The sequence below is a fragment of the Cinclus cinclus genome, chromosome 1 (assembly GCF_963662255.1).
Source record: "Cinclus cinclus chromosome 1, bCinCin1.1, whole genome shotgun sequence".
NCBI lineage: Eukaryota > Metazoa > Chordata > Aves > Passeriformes > Cinclidae > Cinclus > Cinclus cinclus.
This window is the reverse complement of record NC_085046.1, coordinates 147732847-147756358: the sequence shown is the minus strand read 5'-3', so window position 1 is coordinate 147756358 and position 23512 is coordinate 147732847. Positions and strand designations below refer to the sequence as shown.

The 23512-nt window shown below is 40.3% G+C and overlaps 1 protein-coding gene across 4 annotated transcripts in view; it reads left to right on the top strand.

Annotated features, from left to right (window-relative positions):
• Positions 1 to 23512, top strand: part of AGO2 (argonaute RISC catalytic component 2) — a 56671-nt gene that overhangs the window by 9506 nt on the left and 23653 nt on the right. For 2 of the 4 annotated variants that reach the window (XM_062491898.1, XM_062491907.1), the window contains exons 2-10: positions 7799 to 7994; positions 11662 to 11782; positions 17630 to 17811; positions 19067 to 19203; positions 19336 to 19470; positions 20564 to 20651; positions 21340 to 21487; positions 21683 to 21802; positions 21937 to 22059. In XM_062491898.1, coding sequence (XP_062347882.1) covers positions 7799 to 7994; positions 11662 to 11782; positions 17630 to 17811; positions 19067 to 19203; positions 19336 to 19470; positions 20564 to 20651; positions 21340 to 21487; positions 21683 to 21802; positions 21937 to 22059 — 1250 coding nt within the window. Of the gene's footprint in view, positions 1 to 7798; positions 7995 to 11661; positions 11783 to 17629; positions 17812 to 19066; positions 19204 to 19335; positions 19471 to 20563; positions 20652 to 21339; positions 21488 to 21682; positions 21803 to 21936; positions 22060 to 23512 lie in introns of those variants that run through there. The other 2 variants (XM_062491916.1, XM_062491926.1) reach the window with 2 other exon arrangements.

The following is a 23512-nucleotide window of genomic DNA, read 5'->3' as shown; positions in this document are numbered from 1 at the left end:
CACATTTAACTTCAAACTGGGCTGCTGACTTGTGGGTAAGCTGTAAGCATCCCTCCATTGTTTGGATGAGGCTCGCTATTTGGATGACTTAATTCAAACTGCAGCTTGTAATTGAAAGCATTTCTCTGTGGCCCTTAAGAAGGGTTGTGGTAGGACTTGGTAAAATTCCATGTGCAGGGATTGGTTAAAGCACCTGGTTTGTGAGCAGTGAGGATGGAAGTTCTGCACTTTGGATGCTCTGGTGGTGCTCTGCTACTACTCATCCCACTTGTAGGTGGTGAGAAGCAGCTTGTTGGTATTGAAAAATTTGGAGGCTTTGAAGGTCGAGGCTGCAAGGAGAATGTGGGAGGAAAGCAAAGTGCAAACACTTGGTGTCTTTTGCTGGTTGACATTATCCAGAAGCAGCTTGTGGGCTGGAAAGAACCATTCTTAGTTTCTTGCCTGCTGCTTTCTGCTGGAGCCTTGATCTCTTCCTCTTCAGTTCTTTTGTTCTTGCATGCTCTTCTTTGAAATGTGGTCCTGACTTAAAAGCAAGCTGGAGTGATGTCTCGCTCATTCCTTTGATCTGTGACTGCACCTCCCACCGTTGGTGTCTGGGTGTGATTCTGGTCTCAGTGGATCACATCACATCACATCACTTCTGGCACTGTGAAAAGATGGTGTCTGTGTCTTACAGAGGTCAGAAAGACATCAGGCTGGCTAAGGGAGCTGCAGGTCTGTAACTGATTCTCTGTTATGGACAAAATCATGGGTTGGGCTGGACCTCTAAAGATCATCCAGTCAGACCTGCCTGCCATGGGCAGGGACATCTTTCAGTAGGTAAAAGGACTGACTTGAAAGTTAATCTTGCTTGAATTCTTTCACAGGAAGTGACAATTACCCAATAAAATGATGTCTGGAACAGTCTACTGAGCATAATGAGATTACAGTTATGAAGGCAGTGCTGCTTATCTAATGCTTTTTCTTTTTCTTAAGTTATTTAATTTCATACTACATCACTAAGAAACTGGGAGCAATCTGGCAGAGTAGCATCAAACATCTCAGAAGTCATGCAAGGGCCTTAAAATATGACCAGGTATGAGGACAGCTTCATAATTTTTGCTCATCAGTATTAAGCCAGCCCTTTCTCTTGTAGCCCACTTTGGCACATGCAATGTGCTGTGGTTAGAAAGTGTGGTAGCTGGTCACTGAGAGACCAGAAGAACCTTTAGAGAGGGGTTTAGACAAAAACGATAACTGAAAATCTAATTACATCATCTCCTCTGCTGTCCTTGTGGTTTGCTGAGTTCTTGGAGATTAATACATAAATCTGTAACGTTTTTTGGTGTGCATTATCTCATCCAGAATATTGTAGCTTGACTGAAGAGCTTCTGGTTTCCATGCTCTAAAACATCCTTAATGAGCAGCAGACAGACTTAGCGGTCCCATAAAGATTCCTCTGCCCCCAAAATATCGAGGGACTATGAGCTGCAGCTTTGGGTTTCCCTTATCTCACAGAAAACACTGCCAGCCTCTCTCCTATCATTCCCTAGCAGTTCTTAACAGAAAGTCAGAAGTTAAACTTCTTTATAAAACCCAGACTGTCAGAAAACTTGAAGACAGCCCCAAGTTTTTCTTTAGTTGGGTTCTAAAAAGAAAAGGCTGAATTCCCTGTATTTTTTTTTTTCTTGCTCTGACTATATGTGTGTAACTATAATACATAAAAACTGTGCAGAATCGTTCAAGGATCTGTGCTGGGTGTTTTCCACATTCTTTCTGAATTCCCTCTACTACTGGTAGTTGAATAACTATTTGTGGAAATCCTGTTTCCCCTGGTGTGGGGTGTCCCTTCTCCAAGTCTCCCTTTCTGCCACTTCAATGGGCACTTCCAGAAGGGGACATGATCCTTTTGCAAGCCCTGTGACAGGGCACCAGGGGAAGGAGCACGTGGCACACTGGGAGAGGTGAAGGGAACCAGGTGTGTTCAGCATTAGGAGGAGGAGGGGATAGGGTGATTTTCCAGCTTCTCCAGCAGCCTAAGGGGAACCTTTGGAGCAGATGGAGCCAGACTTGTGGCAGGTGCACCAGAACAGGGCAAAAGCTGGAGCACAGGAAACTCCAGTTGAGTAGAAGGCAAGTTTATTTTAAGATGAGGGTGGAACAGATTGTAAGAGGTGTTGTGGAAACTGTTCTTTAAGATATTCAAAGCTTGGCAAGTCAGCCTGGTTGTTTCCCACCTACGTTGCTCTGTGTTCATGATCCTCTGCTCCTCTGCAGCAGCTGCTGGAGGCTGTTCCTTTGCTAGTCTTGGTACTTTTTAACCTGGTCATGATGAAGACATTTGTAATTTTATTTATTTATTGCAGTTCTGGAAGCAAAATAGCTGCTCAGCAGTTGAGGACAAGTTACTGAATCCCTTTTTTTTTTTTGCCTAAGGAGCGATGCATCCTCTCTGGTCCTGTGTGATGGCATCAGTGACTGACCTGGAGGGAGCACTGAATGTGCATTATGGTTGTACCTAAAACACCTTTAGTGATGATCTGGATGAACAGCCCCATTATCTGATATTGGAAAACCTTAACCCAAAGTGATGCTTTCAGATCAGGCTTCCTTCACCTTAGTTTCATTTAGAGATTATATATTTTTAGAAAATGGTTTTGGAGAATCTTTCCCTCGGCAAATGTAGATTACATGAGCCCAATGCTAAAACCTACTGAGAGTTGTGAAAACATCACCTGATTATTAAATATGAGTTAGAACTTGCCGCACAAGGAAACTTATTGATATAATTGCACTGGTGTAATTATGCTCAGACGATTTCCTGTGTCAACAAGCCTTTCCATGCAACTTGTTTGACCCCTTCTTATTTAGTAACTCATTAGGCCTCTGACTGCACATTAAAATTGCATAATTCCTTGCTAAAAAATCTCCAATGTGCAAGTTTAATGCTGACTGGCAGCACTTTGAGCATGCTGAGCAGGCCAGCAGTTAAGCTTTAAGAAATGGTGAAGGACAAAAGAAGTGAATGCTCCAAGTCTGGGAAATGGTAATGGAGCACATGGTCCTGAAAAACCATCATTACATAATTGGGTGGATTTGGAGTAGAAGCTTGTGAAGTGTGTGGCTCATTCACACCTTTTATAGACTAGGAGTGTTTTGGCCTGCTCATTCCATGAGTCACTTTTATCTCTGATTTTGAACATCAGTAATGTGCAGGAATAAGAGCAGCTGGCCTTGTGTTTACAATAGTTTTCAATTTGCAAAAACTATTTTTACTGACACAGCATTTCTGTGATTATCCAGGTTTCCTCTACTACCACCACCTTTCCCCACCCTGTCTTTTCACAGAGTAATTTTTCTTGATTGCAAATTTTTATTTCATAGAACTGCCACAAGACTGCTATTTTTCTGATATCTGTCTTTTTCAATTTTTTTTGGTAGAAATTGCTGCTTTTAAGATTGATAGCTATGAACACTTAGTTTATGTAAATGGGATGAATTCTAATAGGAAGTTTGGTTTCTTTCCTGATAAAAGTAAGCCTAAAGACAGTATACGGGCACTTCATTATTCCGCATTTAGCTCACCTTAATTCACACCTTGAAAATGGGGCTCTTGATGGTCTCAATCATCATATCAAGGCTGAAATGTTCTCATTATTCATTTTATCATCTGGCAAATGAGGGAGGAGCTTCCAATACTTATCACATGGATGCTCTAGTTTATTAGTCTTTCATCTTTTTACTAATCCCTTCTTTCCTTGACAGCACTTTAAAGGAAAATCCAGGAATGCATGTAGATTTTCCAGTGCTTTGAAATACTGTCTCTAGAAGCATCCTCTGTATTCATGAAAGCATCTCTGCATGAATTTTGGCAGGTTTCCTTGGGCAGGGCATCACTTCCAGTTCAGATGTCCAGTGCTATCCTCTGTACCACACCTCACCAGGCTGCAAAAGCTTCCTAGTAGGAGCCTTGGCAGTAAGGAAAATATTCCTCTAGAGATACAGCTTCTGAAGCATTTAAAAGTGAGTGAGTTATGGGAATTCTGCAGGAGTGTTTGAATAGGGATATGGGGCAGCTGAATCACTTTGAATGCAGCAATTTTGCCTACTGATCAAGGCTGAAGGCTTTTCTCATGTTTTGATAGAAGGTTAAACCTTATTTCTCTGTTCTGTCAGCACCAAATTCACTATTTTGTGATTCTGCTCTTCACAGCTGCTTGCTGCAATAAGTTCTACACAGGATAGTTTGATTTTGATTTCTTAATTTGAGGCAGTATTCCAAAAAGTGAATTCAGCTCAGTGGTTGCAATATTTAGTTTTCCTCCCCTGGAGTTCAGTTCCCATCCCTTGGTGTTGTAGTTGACACATACGTGTCTGTTTTAGGTGGCAGAAATGTAGGCTGAGCACTTATCAGGTCACTGCTGCTGTTTAATAAACAGTACTTATCTCCTTGCAGCAACACCCTGCCCTAAATAAGTTTTGCCTTGGAAGTTGAGTCAGAAATAGCTTTCCCCCCCCTTTTTTTTTTTCTTTAATTGGATCGTAAAACCCAAATAATTGAAAAAACTGTTTAAGATGAAAATAGAAGGTGGCAGTGGTCCTGCTTTCTGGGTAGTTTGATGCTTTTTTATTTCTGTGAGTCATTCAGGTTATAGAACTGCATTCACATCTTTCCCCAGGAGTCTCTCAGCATTTCATCTTATTCTCAGAAATGGGGCTGAATCTTCACTTTTATTCACTATTTGTCATTAAAACTCCAGTGGAGGAATGCAGTGATGTTGTTGAGCAACATGTGTTCATGTTGATCCCTGAACACTTACAGATACAGCTTTGTTATGCCCCTGTGAAGCACTGAACAATCCCATTTTAAAACAGAGGATGTACTGCTTAATTACAGAATCACTTAATTTGGCAGCATAAATAGCTTGTGGGGTTGTGTGTCCCCTTCCATCATGTGCTCTTTCCAGTTTTTAAGTTGACTTTTTCTGTCATTTTGAAAATTAGTCCTGATGTACCAAATATGGCACAGAAAAGGAAGGGCAGTGGAATTAGGATGTGGCAGTAGATGCAGAAATGTTAGAAGGCATAAAAATCACCAGGAAGGAGAAGGGAAATCAATATATTGATAACAGTTGGCCAGGTAATAGTTGTAAGGCAATGTGGAATGCAGAATGGAAAGAAATTGAACTGTTAAAATGCAGTAGCCTGGACAGAAAATTAAAATATTTCATAATGGGTGATGTTATGGGAATCATGGAAAAACACAAAAATCACAGAATAAAGTTAATGACTAGGACATAATTTCCAAATGGGAACGTTCTGTTATGGAAAGATGGAAATAAAAATGTGTGCAGTGATGATCTATAAAGGATTCAGCAGCAGAGTGACTGAAAACATATGTGGGAGACAGATTATTTTTAAAAATTTTTGGGGGGGTGGAAGTGATGGCAAACAGGATTCTGGAGGAGTAGAGGTGGCTGCTTTGTGCACATCATCTTGATCAGATTTGGAGGTGGATCACAGAAACCTTTGGTGTATTGCAAGTACAAATATTTGTGGGATTATTTTTTTTTGTTACTTCCCAGCTGTAGTGATAATGCTGTTAATAATTTTGTTAGGTGTCCTGTCCACAGCAAAGGATTCTTTCCACTGAATGACACAGATTCAGTGTGAATTTGTCCCACCAAATGGGGATATGGTGACTGCAGGGCCACCTGGAGTGAGTTAATCACCATCAGAAAAATGTGAATGCAGCAGAGGGCCTGGAAGTGTTGGGAAGAGATGAAAATTGGTGTCTTAGGAGTCAGGATGTGTAGGAATTTAGGAAAAAAAAAAGAGCTAAAGGTTGAACAGAATCTGTGAGCTGGGTATTTTGTCTTGCCTTGGGGGATGGAGGTGGGTGAGGTCAGATGCAGATGGGCTGTTCCTGGCACGACTGGGTTACAGATAAGAGCTAAGGTGATATTTGGCTCCATTTTTCAGGGCAGCTGTTGACCCTGCAAAAGCAATGTGGAAATAAATGAAAATTGCTACATTGCCATTGAAGGCAAAACTGAAGTACTGAAACATGAAGTTTTAGGTTATGGAAATGCAGATCTTCAGCAAGAAGTGACTTTAATCATTGATTGAGTTACTGTTGGAGACCCATAGTCTTTAATGACAATGTTTATAAAAGGGAGGAAAGAAAGGAAATTGGATTTCAGTAGCCTGAATTTAAAGGGCGGATGCCTTAGAATATATTTGGGAGACAAGATCAGAAACAAGATTTTCAAAAAGTAATAACAAAACCCTCTATCATTTTCCCAGTGTCAAATCTGATAAAGTATTTGGTGCTTGGGGAAATTGGTGCTGACTGTTAGTAGGGTGGTAAAAATTGGGAGATACTCATGAGTGGGAAACTGGCCGTGGAAAGTGTTGAGGGGTAAAGTGGGGAATTGGTGCTACTAATGTTGGTAATGGTCTTATTATTTCATTAGCAAACAACTCCATAAACACTAGGAATCAGTAAATGAAATTTCATCAAGAGGTATAGGAGGCATTGCCAGAAAAAAAGAGAATCTGAGCATCACTCAGAAAGCAGCAGGCTAATAGATACAGATTAGAAAAGTAGATATATTAAAGACAGTATAGCTGGGAGTGAATAGGGAACTGGGAGATGATCAGCAACAGAATGATAACTGATGATCAGCAGATGAGGAGCAACTGAAATGTGGGTGCACATGCCCTGAGTGGTCACTGATGGCCTTTACAAGACAGTGGTACAACAGGCAAAAGCAGTTTAGGACTCATTCATCTGCCTTTTCCAGTTGAGAGATGGAAGCACCAGTGTGGTTATCACTTTAGTTTTCTCCAGGAAAAATAAAATGAATAAATAAAAATGGAAGGATGTTTTCTGATCATTAGAGCAACACAGTTCTGGACCAGCTTTCCAGTAGAGAAAGCCAGGGTGCAAAAGTGAAGACTGATTTATTAATGAAGGGATGTGAATTGTTTTTGGTGCTAGCAGAGAACTGAATTTGATAATCTTAGGAAACCACACCTGGATTCTTACATAAGTAGTGAGAAACCTCTTGGCTTATTTCACGTGTGAAGATTTTGCTGCAAGTTGTTTGTGCTCCAGATCACAGAACACCTGAGCACTGAAGCTGCAGGAGTTTTGAATACTCAAGTTGGTACCTTCCACACTTCTCTGTGGATTTTTAATGGACTTCCCTGGACTGAAACAGCAGCAAGCAGCCATTGTGCTTCTGCTTCACATTGTCTGAGCACCAGCTGATGTTTGAGCTCAAGAATTGAGCACAGCAGCAGCAGAGTATTTGCTCTGTGTTCTCTGTGAAGGAAGCAGTAGGATATAGTTTAATTCTAATACAGAATTTTGCAAAGCTGCAGCACGGAGGAAAGTGGTGGAAATTCCATTTTATAGGTGTTTCCTCAAATAAATGTGGTTAGATCTGTTCTAAAATGAAGATTCTTCCCTGACAGGAAGATCTTGATTCTTGCTTTCCTTCTTGGCCTGTGAATTTCCCATCCAGCTGACTTGTAGTATAGGAAAATGCAACTGATTTTACAATTTTTTTTTCAGTAATTTGGGCTAGGAAATAAAACAAAATGTGAACCAGCATGAGAAAGAAAGAGAAAAAAAGGATTCGTGGTCTCCTGAAAGCAGGGTTTGGGATTTTTTTCTTTTTTTCATTTTTTAGGTTGTTTAAAAAGAGTAGTGGTTTAGATGTACTGGGCTTCACTGGTCCAATTGCCTGTAAATTTGCTGAAATGTCAATTTGAGACAGCTGCTGGCTAAGTTGTGCTTTCTCTCTTGCAGTGCTCACACCTCCTCCTCCATTGCCACCACCAATACAGGGATATGCCTTTAAACCTCCTCCTCGACCGGATTTTGGCACTTCTGGGAGAACAATCAAACTGCAGGCCAACTTCTTTGAAATGGACATTCCTAAAATAGATATCTACCATTATGAATTGGATATAAAGCCAGAAAAATGTCCTAGAAGAGTTAACAGGTAACACTGCACTTTGCCTTTCCTCAGTTTATTTGTTTTTCTTTGAAAAAGCTGGATCCAGGTGCCCTCACTGATGTCTGGAAAGATGTGTCTGGCTTTAATCAGTGATTGTACTGATCACTTCCATTAGCAGGATATGCATGTCCTTATTTCCACCCCCCACCCCCTCTAAGTCTTGGATTGTTTTTGTCAGAATCTTAAGATGCTGCTGATTGAAGCCACTGGTGGCAGATGGATAAGCTTTATTAGCTCTATTGAAGCTGGGTCAGTATAAGCCAACTTGTTAAAAATGATTTATTATTACCTGGTTAAAGATTGGAGTGTAATTGGCTGAAGGCCTTCAGCGGGGAGCTGGTGTTACCAGCTTGTTTTCCCACCTTTCCCTACTCACAAGAGGAGGCAGAACCTGTTTGTGAGAGAGGATTATGGAGTTACTAAAGCAGATAGGAAATTATCCTTGATCAGTAGATTCTATGTAAAGGAAAACTGTGCTCCTGAAACAGATAGCAAGGTGAAAACACACAGCAGCTGTCCAGGGAAAGAAGCAGCCAGGTCTTGGCATTTGGCATCTGTGCCTTGTTAGAGTGTGCAACTTCACTGACTTGAAAAAGGAGCGGCGCTGCCAGAAGTGAAACTTGAGAATGAGTCTTGGCACCAACTGGAAACCACAAGTGTCATCATCATAACTACACCTTGACTGTAGACAGTTGGAATGGCCTGTTTATATATTCGAGAGCAAAGCCTTTCCTTGTTAAAAAAGGTCACATGGGTGGAATATGCAGTCATGAAAATAAACAGTGTGGAGTCAAAAAAGCCACCCGAAAGCCACGGTTTTCCTAATGTGAATTAGTAAACCTGAGGGCATGCTCTATTGTTACACTGAGGCGTTGGTAATGGTAGTGTTTTCACAAAGCAGCACCACTGTGCTTTGCTGCCCAGGTTTTTTTTGTTGTTGTTGTTGTTTTTGTTTTTTTTTTCTGTGGTGGTCTATTATAAGTTTAATTTTTCAGCTGGTCAGTAGCTGAGGTTAATTTTTGTTGTTAAGTGTATGGAGCTGAACTCTGCTTATTTCACCGAGATGCTCTTCCTGCACTGGAGCACTGCAAAACACTTGGAGCAGTCACTTTCTTCATAAGGGGAGTGATGGAAGCTTTGCTTTCCTTGACTGCTATCCCTGCCACCCCTCCAGCTCTGCCAGCTGCTGCTGGCTGATGCAGATTGCCTCTGCAGCTCCTCTGGGAGCCAAGTGCTGCACAGCTCTGTGTGTGTTTTGTGTGAGCACCTCCCTTACAGTTCGCTGTTACAGTGTGGGGGTGCTTGCCACAAAACCTAAATTTCTCATTGGGAAGACAGATCCTATTCAGTAGCAAGTTCTTCCTCCAGTGCCAGCTAATGACCTGCTCTGCTTGATCAGGTTAGTCACTCTTCTTTTGTGATGACAGGAGCAGGTACAGATCTACACAGATGAAATAAGCAGAGATACCATAGATGCATTCAGTAGTGGTGTGGTGGGTGTTTCTCAGTGCAGTAAGAATACAGTTTGGATTCACATACTGAAATGAGTTTTATTTCTTTTGAGTGCTTATTGCTGTGTTCTGTAGATGTACCTGTACTCACCTGCACATGGGTTTTTGTGAGCTGTGACATTTTGGTCCTGTGTCTATATCTGTATTTCTGGGTGTGCAAATACATAGATGTGTATATATATATATATACAGTGTTATGCAGGATACATATGTAATCCAATTCTGAATGATGGTTTTTTTTCCCCTGCTGATTTACAGGTTTTTAGTATTTTAGTTATATAATTCACATGTATATAGTAAATAGTTTTTGTTATTGCTTTATATGCTATAACCTCTAGAAAGGAGAGAGGGAAATTTTATTTTTTGCTCTCATCTGTGTCAGCTTTGTTCTTCAGTTTTACAACGTCTTCTAGTGTGACCCTGCAGACCCCACTGCAGGGTGTATCTACTGTACATGCAAGTTCTACACGGAGACATGGGCTGGAGCAGGACTGAAAACACACAGCTGGGACGTGTTCCTGAATTAGTACAGTCTGGCTACACTTCTGTAATGTGGCAGAAAGGCCAGATTTGTTTGGACAGGCAGAGTGGGCAATATGAGTTGGGTTCTGCACTGTGGGTGCTCTCTCAATTTAATTTTTGAGGATTTGTACAAGGTGAACTCTGCCTGTAGTTGCCAGCCCAGGCTTCTTGGTGAGCTTGCATGAGCTTGGTAGAAGAGTCGTCCCAAAGGGCTGAAGTTAGTGAAGTGGTAAATAGCTCTTCTTTTAACTCTGCATGGAGAAAATAGCTTATCTTTCATTAAAATAACTCCACCCACAGCTGAAAAGCACCACTGCTAATTGTGGATGTGTTTTGAAGCTTAAAAACATTAAGTGGAAGTGTTCATTTTTTATATTAAGCAGTTTACAATCGGAAGAACTTGCTCAGGAAGAAAGTGGGGTTTCCATGCTCAATATTAAACTCAAGGTTAAAAAAATAGCTCCTTCCTCCCACCCTCACAGTGACATATGTGTTCAGTCAGACCGTGCAGACCTGAGGCATGTATTACTGGGTCAGGTTTGATTCATGCTTTGCAGGAGGTCAGAGTTTCTTTCAGTGACCACATCTTACTTTAAGATAAACCCTGGGACACAGCAAAGAAATTGCCAATTAAAACAGTCTTAATTATTTTCTTGAATGAGTTCAGTTTCTTCTCAGATTTTGCAACACCGCAATACCTGCCTGAGTGCTGGGTTAATTACCTTGTCAGGGTACCAAGTCAGGGTGCATGAGCAGTTCCCTGCAGCATCTGTGAGCTGGTGGTTGTCAGCAGTGCTGGAGGAGCAGTGGTTTCCTTTCCGTGTCATTTTAACCTCTTAATGCCCTTTTGCCCCGACTGTGTGTTAAGATTTCAGCCTGCTGATGGATTTTGAGTATTACAGGTAGACTGAAGGATGTCTCTCTGGGACATTGGGACCAAAAGACCTTTGGCATCAGAGTGTTATTATTCCAAGTGACCTCTCATTGACTGCTGAACTGCTCTGGATGACCAGTGTGTAAACACTGGTTTGACAAGAGCTGTGTGAGTGGTTTCCCCATTCATACAAAAATTGAGCCTAATTCCAGCTACTATTAAATGAGTGTGTACTTTTACTATTCACATCTCCACTGAATGCACATACCCAGTTTTGTTGGATGGATCCCAGTTTTGCTGTGTGTATGAACAAGAAACCATTGGGGTGTAAGCTGGGATAGTATTTTTGAACCTTCTCAGGCTGCTGAGTTTTTTGTCCAGGGTCCTCTGCAGAAAGGGCTGTAGGACAGGGGAGCTGAAGCCCCAGGATCTACCATGCACCTCTTGTTTTGAGCTTGAGAGAGCACGAGCTTTCACTTCACCACTTCCAACAGGTCACAGAAGAGGAAGGAAAGTTTAAATCTGAAAAAAACCTAAAAATAGCAGTTTCAAGAAAACAGTGTAATCTGTGAAAAGTTTGCTTTCAGTTCAGATCAGTCAAACAAATCTTGCCTTTAGTAGACAGGAATGGACAGCTCTTTCATTTATCTAATACCTCTGTTGGTAAATATTAGTGTTAGTACTAGTCTGCTACTTAACATTCAAAGTAAAAAGTTGGATTAACCTAATCTTTTTGCATTTTCAGAGAAATAGTGGAGCATATGGTTCAGCACTTTAAAACCCAGATTTTTGGGGATCGCAAACCAGTGTTTGATGGAAGAAAAAACCTTTATACAGCTATGCCACTTCCCATTGGGAGAGATAAAGTAAGTTTTTAATAGAAAAATTTCTGGAGATTTTAACGTGGTGTTTGTAGAATATTTCTAATAACAAATAGAAACTGATTTTCTGTTTCTGGAATAGATGTCTCTATTGTTGCCACTCTGATCAGGGTGTGCTTTGCCAGGACACAAGTGTGAGCTTGTTGCTATCCCAGTGGTCATTCCCTGTTCTTTATCCATTCATTCCTCCTTCTCTTTTTTCCCACTGGTGTGGTTTCTGCTACTTCAGGGAGCTGGATCAGCTGCCCCAGACAGTAGACAATCCTCCATAGTGGCACTAGGGAGAAAGTGAGAGCACTTTTGAGTGTGGGAGAGAGGAGGGAAAATACTGCTCTGGGCAGCAAGAAGCTGTTGTGTCACCTCACTAATCTCATCAAAGCCCACTTGAAGCTTATTCTCACTATCAGTAGTTGAGAGAAGCTCCTCCATCTCCCTGTTGCTGCTGTTGGAACCTCTCCTCCTTAATCCTTCATGACTGAGAGTGAAATTAATTTATTCTGCACAGGTTAAGACCTGTGCATGCTTTGCCCCGAGGCGGCTGGAGGGGACTGGGGTTGTGCTTGCCAGCTCCTGGTGGGGTGGTGACCTCTGGTTGTGGCTGCTCCTGTGTCCATTGACTGCTGGAGTGGAAGGGACTCTGTTGGAACATGCTAACACACAAACCCTAGAAAATAATTTAGGCTGTGCATCTGTGATCTAATACCAGATTGCATTTTCTGTGCCTTTTTTTCGTTCAGGCGAGTCCCTGAGGGAGGGCACAGTCATTCTTGTTGGTACTGCAGTATTCCCCTTCTGCTGGGGGTGCACAGTTACAGGGGAGGACTGTTCTATCTCCTAGGAGCTGATTACAACTTAAGTACACAAAAATAAAACGTAAGTGGGGAAGAGAAATCCAGAGAAATGTGAAAACTTGGAACCACTCAGGCCCTCTGAAATTCAGCAGCTCTAGAATAGAGCTTTCATTTGCTGTCTCATATTGGATACCTGTGCAGTGCTTGATGTAGTTTATAGTTCTACCTGAATCAAGCTCTTAATCTCATATGTGTAATTTTTATTTCCTCCCAATTTGTTTAAGTGAATGCCATGCAGTAAAGGTCAGTCTCTACTCCGGTGTTAATTACTTTTCATTAACTGATAAGGTAATGTCTGGGAAAACTATAAAGGAATCATTAAAAGTCTTAGTGGTTTTTTTCCCCTTGCTTTCTCATACAATATTCCAGTTCCTACAGGTTTCATACACAAGACTGCAAATATTTTGCCAAAGGTGGAAGGATACTTGATGAGAGTCTCTTAGGGGTTTGAACAACTCTGAGTGTATGCAGGGTTGCCTTATAATACTGTACAAATTATGGATGAATAACAATATACCTTATGACAAGTATGAAGTTCTGCATTTAATAAGTAAAGGTAATTTTAAGATGGTTTATCTATACATGATAAACAGGGATCAAATTAATCCTCTGATCTAACTAGACTTTATGAGATGCAAGTTGACCCTACTTGTTCTGATAACCATTTTGAGTGGGACAGAGCTAACAAAATCTTCCAAGTCAGCCTTTTCCTAGGTGTGGTTACTCTGTTCATTTGGACGGACACAATGAAATTGGGACATCAAAAGCATTTCCTGCTGCCATGCTGTCCCTAGGCTTCAGTTTTACCATGTATATTTTAGTATGTGTGGGCTTTAAAATCCAAAGCATCAGGAATGGAATCCTGTCTGCAGGCCCAGGCACAGAAGGAACACCTCATCCAAGAAATCATTTCATCTATTCCCAATCTTGCCAGAGCAGTCATCATTTGGAGTGGGGGGGTCACTGAGGAGAGTGTTTGTGGTGGAGTTTAGCTCGAGGTAGTGCCACGTGGTTTCATCTGTGGCTCACATTTAGGCTGACTTTCAGTAAACTCCTATTTTCCCCCTGTTTCCCATGGTTATAGGGCTTTGTCACTTGTTCTGCTCTACATATATTAATGTTACCCTGGAGGAAAGAACTAATAGAGATAAATCTTTAGCTGTTTTAAATGAGATCGGGGAAAATTTAGCTTAATGAAGGAAATTTTTACATGGTGCTAAATTGGTTTAAGCATGATTTAAACCACTATAAAGCTTGTAGGTATTAGGACTTACCTCCAGCATAATTAGATTAGGTTTCTTGGTGTTTTTTTTTTTTTTTTTTTTTTGACTGTTCTGTACATAACAAATTTAGAAAGTTTACTGCACATCTGATTACATTTAGGATCATATTGAAAAGATTCATGGACATACAATGATTAATCTATGTGGAAGATCTTAATTGACTTGCAGTGTGCATTGGTAGTGGAAAAACTGATGCTAAGCAGAGGGCTGACACCAAATTGCCAAGGTTTTTTTTTTCCGTCCTGTTGCTCTTTTAAGTTAATTAATGCACTCTGTCCTCATCTCTTGTTGGTAGTAGTTGTTCTGGGTTTTTTTTTTTTTTTAATTTTGCCCTTTCTGGAAGCTCTGCTTCTTTTTATAACTTTTCCTTCTATGTACTATTCTGCTTTGCTTCTGTGGTTAGCAAATCTATTTTCATTCCTTCCTTAGTGTACCTTATTTTCACTCTTTAATTTCTTCATTTTTTTAGACCTTTTAGAACAAGTATGGAATATGTAAATGGTAACATGATATTTTCTTAGTTTTTACTTGTACATATTGAGAAGAAAGAAGTGTTTAGGACACTGTCAAGGTAGGAAGATATGAAAAGTCTCCTCTTTCCTTGTAGGTTCTCCACAGCAAACCCAAGTCACCTCTAAGAGCAGTTTTGTATTCAATTCCTGCTTTACTTATGCATTTCCCTAAAATATCCTTCTGCAGTTAAAAGCTGGAATTTAATTTTACCTGAACTTGGAAGTTTTCTCACCTAGCAAGATTCAAGAGTAACTGATGTATCTTAACCTATATCTTTGTTAGTCTTTTATTAGAAAAATAGTAATTATGAATGAGCAGAGCAGCAGTTCAATACAGAAATCCTGCTGCTATTCCCTTTTCTAGAAGGAAAAAGTATAATCCTGTCTGTGGCCACAAACTTGCTCTTCTGTCTTTCTGAAGTTCTGCTAAAGACTCTGCACATGGCAGAAGCAGAGCTCTTTCCTACATCCATAGTTTGCTGTTAATCTGTTTCCCTCTGAATCCCTGGGAAGGAAAAGCTTTTGGATTAATAGAGAAAAGGTACATTGTATGCTCAGACTTTATCACATGATAAAGTAATCATATGATGTTGCATTTATTTTATGGAGAAGAAGAAATACTGAGAATTCCTCAGAAACACATGGCCAGGTTTAATCTTTATATTTTTAAACAGTGATAATGCTGATTTTTGTAAATCATTCAGACTGCATCAGCTTCAAGACCTATGCTTCTTAAGAATAGCTTTGAAATTTTTCTACAGGCTGAATGATTTTTCACATTCTGACAGTAAAATCCCTTTCATTTAGCTCCTTTGGCTGCAAAATTTTCAACTCTGTTGCAATTTAGCAGTGGGTCAGCCAGGTAGTATCCTAACATCGTAAACGTTGTTTTTTTTTTTTTTTTTTTACTGGAGGATAGAAAATAAAACAAATATTATCTTTTGCTTTAGGATTTAACCCTAATAGTAAAGGACATAGTAAAATTTCTATCTAAAACTAATTTGTCCTAATTTTTTTCATATTTTGCATACTTTGCCAAACAGGAGTGTGTTCATTTGTCCTCAAAAGTACAGAGTGGGATAAATAAAATATTACTGAGAGAGGAAAAATTCTGATTAGCAGTGCCTAAAAGTATATGTGAACTTTTGGATGTGAGATGTGGATTAAGGACATTTTTTTATATATATATATTTTTTTTTTTTAACAGGGTGAGATATTTAATTAAAAAAGAAAAAAGGAAACATGGGAAAGTTATATTTAAACCTTACTTATTTTAGCAGTGACTCCTAATGCAACTAATTTGGAGTTAAGACCCAGCAGCAAAAACTGTTTTGTGCCAAATGCATCAGTCACAGCTCTGCTAATTTTTGCTGGTATTTGTAGTTGTGCACCTGGAATGGAAATTCTTCAGTCCTGGGCCTTTTTATTTCCACCAGGGACAAGGGTACTGCAGCACAGATTCCTCTTCATCTCCCATTCTGTCATGGTGAAGGAGTTTTGTAAATTGATACCAGGAGAGGAAAAAAGTAAAATTATTTTTTTAATATATATATCATAGGCACAAAAATGTTTAATAATCAGATGATTTGTGTATTTGCCAGTATTGGGAATAAATATAGAGTTGTTGGGGTGGGAAGGGACCTTGAAGGCCGTCCTGTTCCAAGTCCCTGCCATGGGCTGGGACACCTTCCACTAGACCAGGTTGCTCAAGCAGGAGTGATGAAATGAAACTTGATTTGGAGTAGTGGTTTCAAGGAAAATGCAGGTCAGGTGTGACAGACATCTTCTATCTGCTGTAAATGAGAGGGAAGTTGAGGGCTTTTTGATGATGTGGTGGAAAAAAAGACTTCATGGAAAGCTTCCAGCCTGTGTGAGCTGAAGACCTGTCCCTTTCTTTGCACAGCTTTCAGCAGGCTTGACCTGGCCAGGCTCACAGCAGTGACCCCAGGTTTAGACTCAGTTCTCATTGCTCTCCCACAGCTGTGCAGCTCCTTCCTCTGCTTGAGTCTCTCTGGGGAATGATGTTTGTGCTGGAGGAGAGATTCAGCTGTAATATTTATTTCGTGTGCCTGCTATAGGTGGTCAACCATTTTTTATTTTGGGAAGGGAAGGGCTTCTTATTTGTGTTTTATATTTCCTTCCTATTTTTGGAACAAAGAAGCAAATTGTTGCAGGGGGCCAGATGCTGGCAAATATTAGTTTACTGTTAGCCACCTATTATTTTTGCTAATTACAATTTGCCTGTTAAGTGGATGCCTTCTATATTTAAATTCCAAGCTCCCTAGCAGGGCAAAATGTGGTGTTTTTGTTTGTGTCCAACACAAAGGATACTCTGATCTTGTTATTTCTTGTAGTCACTCCCAGACCTCCTGATTATTTCAGACAATCCTTAATTTTAGTCGGCTTAAAAACTTTGGTGCTCAGACTTCCCTTGTTTAAAGAAAGAGGAGAAATCAGCATTACAAGTAATTACAGTAATTGGCTGAAGTAATTTACCACAATGTAGTTTGCTACTGTTTTTTAGACAAAAAATTCAAAGTAGGGCATAACATGGCAAAGAAGTGCCAGTTTTCTGCCCGATACCATCACTGGTAGTTGGGGGTTGTAGTTTATTCTTTCTTTTCTTACTTTAAAAGTAAGAGTTTTGGCTTGATGGCTTTTGTGGGCTTTTTATTTTGCTTGGGTGATTGGTGATTTTTTTTTTCCCTCCTCTTTTGAAGTTCCTTTCTTCTCTTGTTTGAACTGTGTCTGCAGCAGTAGTATGTAAAGCAATCTGGTGCTCTTGAGAGCAAATACCAGAAATTCATGAATCTTGGCAGGTACCCCATGCTATATTTTAGGCATGCAGGAACTGACACAAGCAGTGATGCACTGGGGCGTGTTAGGGGTCTGGAATCAGATTATGGGATCTTTGCTGAGACCTCCACGTTGATACAAGCACCTCCAAATTCCAGTGTTGCCTCACAGAGGAGTGAGGTGCCAGCTCGGAGGCACTCCAGGCTTCTGAAACGCCCTTTGGGAAGATGGAGCTGTAAAAAGAGGCTGTACCTATTGCATGCTGTTGCTTCATCCTTTTCGTCTCCTCCCCTGCTTCGTGGTGCTGTTCAGAGGAATCCATTATCCTTTCTGGTTTCCCCCCTTTCTATGGAAAGAATCATCTTGGTTTGTTGTTTGGCATTGTTGCAGGTGGAGCTGGAGGTCACGCTGCCAGGAGAAGGAAAGGACAGAATATTTAAGGTGGCTATAAAGTGGATGTCCTGTGTGAGTTTGCAGGCTTTACACGATGCTCTCTCTGGCCGGCTGCCGAGTGTCCCGTTTGAGACCATCCAGGCCCTGGATGTGGTGATGAGGCATTTGCCTTCCATGAGGTGAGGGGAAGCCCTTGAGGTGCTTTGGGTGTGACTTGGGTGCTTTGGTGGCTCTTTGGGCACTCTGTGCTCCCATTGCCCGGCCGCAGCCGTGGCAGGCTCAGGCAAGAGGCCATCGGTGCTTTCCTGCTCCCCTGCTGGAATCAGGAGCCTCCAGCCTGGACACAGAACCTTTCCCCAGGGGGAGAAGTCTCGTGTTTGTGTGCTCTCAGCTCAGGGGGCTCTGCCATCTCCCTCTTTCCTCTGTAGCCTTGGAGAAGGAGCCTCTCCCCGAGTGGGAAGTGCTTGGAGGTTGGTCGATGTAGAAGGGTGGGTTTAAAACAGTGTCTTACCCTGCAACGGTGTGTCTTTGGACAGATATTTATTGCCAATTTTGTATAAAGGTTACAGGGCTAGGGGGACATTAATGTCACCTTGTGTGGCTATTTTGATAGGAAAGAAATACTTGAAAATTATTTGTTTGTTTTTCAAGTAGGACCTACAGCATTTTCAGTCACACACAAGAGATTCTGGGCTTAGTTCTGCTGCTGTGACACAAGTCACTTAAGACCACTGTGCAAATTATATTCAGTTAGAAAGCAAAGAATGAGGTTTAGTAGGGCTGAACTTTCCCATATCAAAACTCTAAACAAGTAATAGGAGTTAAATGTATGTAAATGACTTTAAATAGCCTTATAGTATGGTGGTTTTATCGTCAAATTTAGAATAAAAAAAGGTGAAATTATTTTAATCAGGTTTTACAGCACAGAAAACAGCCCAGAATGTCATATACCTTTGATCAGAGGAACACACTGGCTCAGGATATGATTTGTTTACTATTAAGTTTGCAGTATTTAATTATCAAGATGAAAGATGGATCAGAAGTATTTTCTTTAGATTGCTTACCCTCGCATAATGTCTGTAATTCACAGTATGGGGAGAGATTGTTACATTGGTGTTTTAATAGCAGAAAGTTTTAATTCTTTTCTTACAGAGGCACAGCTGAAGTTTTAATAGAATACAAATAACAATTTATTATTTTTTTTGTTGGAATTATTAGGTATAGGTAAATTTAAACTCAAGTAATAGACAGTTTTTCACTGTAACAAGCTGGGTTTTGAGAGGTGTAACCTGAGTCTTGTCAAGAATCTCAGATTATTGGTAATTTTAAACACTGACATTTCTGTGCTTTTGTGAAAAAGAATTTGCATTAATTATGGCTTTATTGCGATTTTTGCTTTAGTCTTCTGTTGTGAATTCATTTGCTTTCTTGCAGGTATACTCCTGTGGGGAGATCTTTCTTTACAGCATCAGAAGGGTGCTCAAATCCTTTGGGTGGTGGCAGAGAAGTTTGGTTTGGCTTCCATCAGTCAGTCAGACCTTCATTATGGAAAATGATGTTAAATATTGATGGTAGGTACTAGGAAGTATTTTCTTGTTTCTTCTTGCTCCTTAATGGAAAGGCAAAAATTTAGTTCAATTTGTTTGGTTTCCAAGAATTTCCTCTGTACTGTTGTAACACACCATTAATATTTTTGTCTGCAGTGTCTGCAACTGCGTTTTACAAAGCACAGCCAGTTATTGAATTTGTCTGTGAAGTTCTGGACTTCAAAAGTATTGAAGAACAGCAAAAACCTCTGACAGATTCCCAAAGGGTAAAGTTTACCAAAGAAATAAAAGGTAATAAAGAAATTATATACAGCTGCTTTATTCTGTTTGATGTGTTACCACTATGTGTTTTAAATATTTTCTACTACAATATTTTACCTTATTGGGAGACCAAAATTTTGTAATTTTTGCTTTGAAACCTTTCAGTAATATCAATCCCACTTCCATACAAAAATACTCAAATTCCTGATCTGATGATCTCTAAATGTTTACAAAGACTGGGATTTCATGTTTTTTTAATTACCCAATCCTAAGATTTTCCAATTACTGATGTCAGGTTTTTCATACTTCAGGTTTTACTAATAATTTAGCAGTGTGGTTTTGCATACTTAGGCATCTGTCCTGCATATACTCTCCTGGAAGTAAATAACAGTTACTCTAGTGTGTAGTGGCTGAATCAAAGAGAACAGGAGGAAGAAATCTTACTGGTTTTGTTCACTGAAGGCTTCTGATAAACAGAGATCCTTCCTTCATGATACTCTTGGCAGAAATCGAGCAACTTTATAAAGAGTAGATCCATAAATCCATCCTGCACCTTCCAAAAAACATCAACAAAGTTATCTTTGCCCAACTAGAAGTTAGCAAGGAAGGTATCAATAAATCCTGAGTGTGCATTGGTTGTGAATGTTTTGAAAGGATAATCAGGCACTGGATCACTTCACTGTGGCCTTGTTCCCATGAGCTCCTACAGAGGCTGTTTGGGGATTCCACTCTACCCACAGGCCCAGTTCATTAGCTCAGGCTGGGCTGCAAGAGTTGGAGCTCTTACAGACCCTGTATGTTTAGACAGGAAGTATAAACAAGGGATTTTGTTTCAAGGATCTTGTGTGCCCTTTTTGTCCTTTCCCTATCCTGGGCTTCCTTAGAGGTACAGAAATGGAATTTGCAGAATGTGCTCAGCATCATCTGTGAGCTCTGAAATTCTGTGTTGAAGCTCAGGAGTTTTGAATGTTAAGACTGTAAATTGCTTTTTGTGTTTGGTCTGGGCTACCCTTTGGGGCTGAATAGAATGGTTTTATTACACTGTTTAACTGCTCTCATGTAGCAGTATAGGGCTGACACCTTGATTTTGGAGAAATGGTGATTTGTGCTGTCCAATTTTTAGGTCTGAAGGTGGAGATAACACACTGTGGACAAATGAAAAGGAAATACAGAGTATGCAATGTCACCAGACGACCAGCAAGTCACCAAACGTAAAGTATTTTTTCTGCTTTTTAAGTATATGTTTGATCTCAGGATGGAAAAATATCATGCCTGCCTTTCTAAGGTGGGAGAAGTTAGCTTGAAAAATGATGCTTTCTTTGGTTGATATCCTTAAATATACCTCAAAGTATTTTCCCAATTTTGCTGTTCTTTTTGTTCTATTTTTATACTATAATGAGTATCATGGCATTTGAACCAATTGCACTGTTTTAGATCTGGAAGGGTTTTTGTTTTTGTTGGGAGGAATGGTATTTTTTTGTTATTTATGGATTTCTTTAAAATTGGAAGGACAGGGTGTCCTATTTGTAGCCTAATGTTTCCTGCAACTGGAATAGAAAAGTAGTTCCAGTTGGGATCAGCCTCCTGATGTTGCTTATTTACAATCTTTTTCCTCTGGAAAAAACCTTTTTTTTTTTAACTGCCAACCAGAGATTTGCAGATAACTTGAATATGGAGACAGTGGTTCCCAGTTTTAAGGAAGTAATATAAGGAGCAAAACTGATACCAGCTTTCTACAAGAAGATAACTTATCTGTATCTGAGTCTGGTATTTTATCATTTCAGCTTTGTTTCATCCTCTTTCAATAAGCTTAACTTCTGCCAAAAAGTATACTGAGGAACTGTGGGGGAAGCATTTTGCATGAAGTAATAGTTGCTTTCCATATTTGCTTTCCAACAGATTCCCACTTCAGCAGGAGAATGGACAAACAGTTGAATGCACTGTAGCTCAGTATTTTAAGGACAGGCATAAATTAGTTTTACGCTACCCTCACCTTCCATGTTTACAAGTTGGACAGGAGCAGAAACACACATACCTTCCTCTGGAGGCAAGTAAACTCATAATTCTGTATTTTGTGTCTGGGGGTAGGGGGTCAGAGGGAACAAGGGTTCAAGTGTTGGCAAATTGTTTTCTGAGCAGCCAGATTTTGAGAAAATCTGTAGTGCAGTGAAAAAAAAAAAAGCCATGAGCCAAAGAAACTAGTTGGATTGTGTTTAATTTTCTTTCTGTGGGGAAATTTCAGGTGTGCAACATAGTGGCAGGACAAAGATGCATAAAGAAGCTCACTGACAATCAAACTTCCACTATGATTCGAGCCACTGCCAGATCAGCCCCAGATCGACAGGAAGAGATCAGCAAATTGGTGAGTGTTGAGTCAAATGTGAGACAGGTGTAGGAATGGGCTCAATTTTGCTCACCCTGTGCAGGTGCTGGCTGATGTGTTTGTGCACTGCACACAGGTTATGAGCTTGGTTTTATACATTTTTATCATTTCAGATGCGGAGCGCGAGTTTTAACACCGACCCTTACGTCCGAGAGTTTGGGATAATGGTCAAGGATGAAATGACAGATGTGACTGGCAGAGTCCTACAGCCTCCCTCAATCCTCTATGGAGGCAGGGTATGTCCAGTGGGTTCTGTTCAGCCTGTGATGGCTTCCAGCACCAGCTCTGATGGCCTCTGTAATGTGGTTATTTGAAATTAATTCTGTTGCGTGCAGTGAGAGAGCTGTTAGGGGTGTATTGTTCAGAATTTAAATTTAGGTTCTCAAATTCCTTAAATGTATTGGTCAGTTTGCATCTTTCTCAATTGCTGTTTTATTTTTGAAACAAAAGCTGGGTTAAAAAATGCCCTTTTTTTGCCTCAAACACTCTTTCATTATGTGTTACAAGAAACAGCTTAAAAAGAGTGGCTCAAATCACTGTATGGAGAAGAACAAGGACCATTTCAATTATCACTGTGTGTATTTGAAAATATGATGAAATATTCCTGAACTTTTGGTTGGTTTTGAATATTCTGGGTGGAGCAACTGTGTTTAGGGCAGCTGTCTTGAGGTGTCTTCTCTATCAGCATGTCTTTCCCCAAAGGCATCTCTTCCTGTTTGGAATATTTACCCACAGGTTTTCCTTTTACAATGGCTTTTCAGATGTCCTTTCTGACACAGTCTTTCTTCTATGATACCTTTTAAAAAAGAAACAAGAATCTTGAGAAACAAGATTTTCCATCAGTTATATACTGGGATTTGTTGCAAGATGAAAGCTTTAATAGTTGAGATAACTTCATTTGTGGAGGCTTTTGATGAACCTCCTCAGATCATGCATTGCCAGGTGGATAGAATTCTGTCCCTGTGCACAAGAGACTGGTGCCTCCAAACCCACAATAGGAGAGTATCTTGGGTTTTCTGCCTAAAATCTTTCAGATGACTCAGGCAAATTAGCTCAAGCCTCCCTTCACTGGCAGGTTAAGGTGCCCCAGGCCTGAGCCTGATTAGGGGACTGCTTTGATGAACTGTTCTGGCACCAGCAGGTTGGGGGAGCTCAATGGCAGATGAACGTTGGAAAGTTGTGGTGGGGGAGGCACTGCCTTCAGCATGCACAACTCTTGGCAAAATCCTTTATCAAATTCATGTGTGTGTCCTGAAAAATGCCCAGAAGCTTTAGTTGTTTGTGCTAGGTGAGAAGGAAGACACCATGGTAACTTGTCTAAAGCATATACCAGTATTTATTAAGGCAATTAACATCACCAAAATTACTTTAGCTGCTTTATTACATCCCTTGTCCTCTAGATAATCCATCCCAGCATTATCTGCTTAGTGGGAGAAATAAATATGTTGGGCAGGTCCAAGCTGAGTAACTGATCACCTTTCTCAGCTTGTTCACATTTGTTCTGGACTTGCATGAGTGACATTGAACCACTACTTGCCTTTACTTAGTGATGTGTAAAATATTCGTAGGAGTTAAAGTAACTTTCCCATGGAAAGTTCACTGAGCAGTTGTAAAGTCACTGTAGAAATATAGGTTCTTGTTCACATTCCACACCATGCATGAATCTTATTTTACATATATAATTTCTAT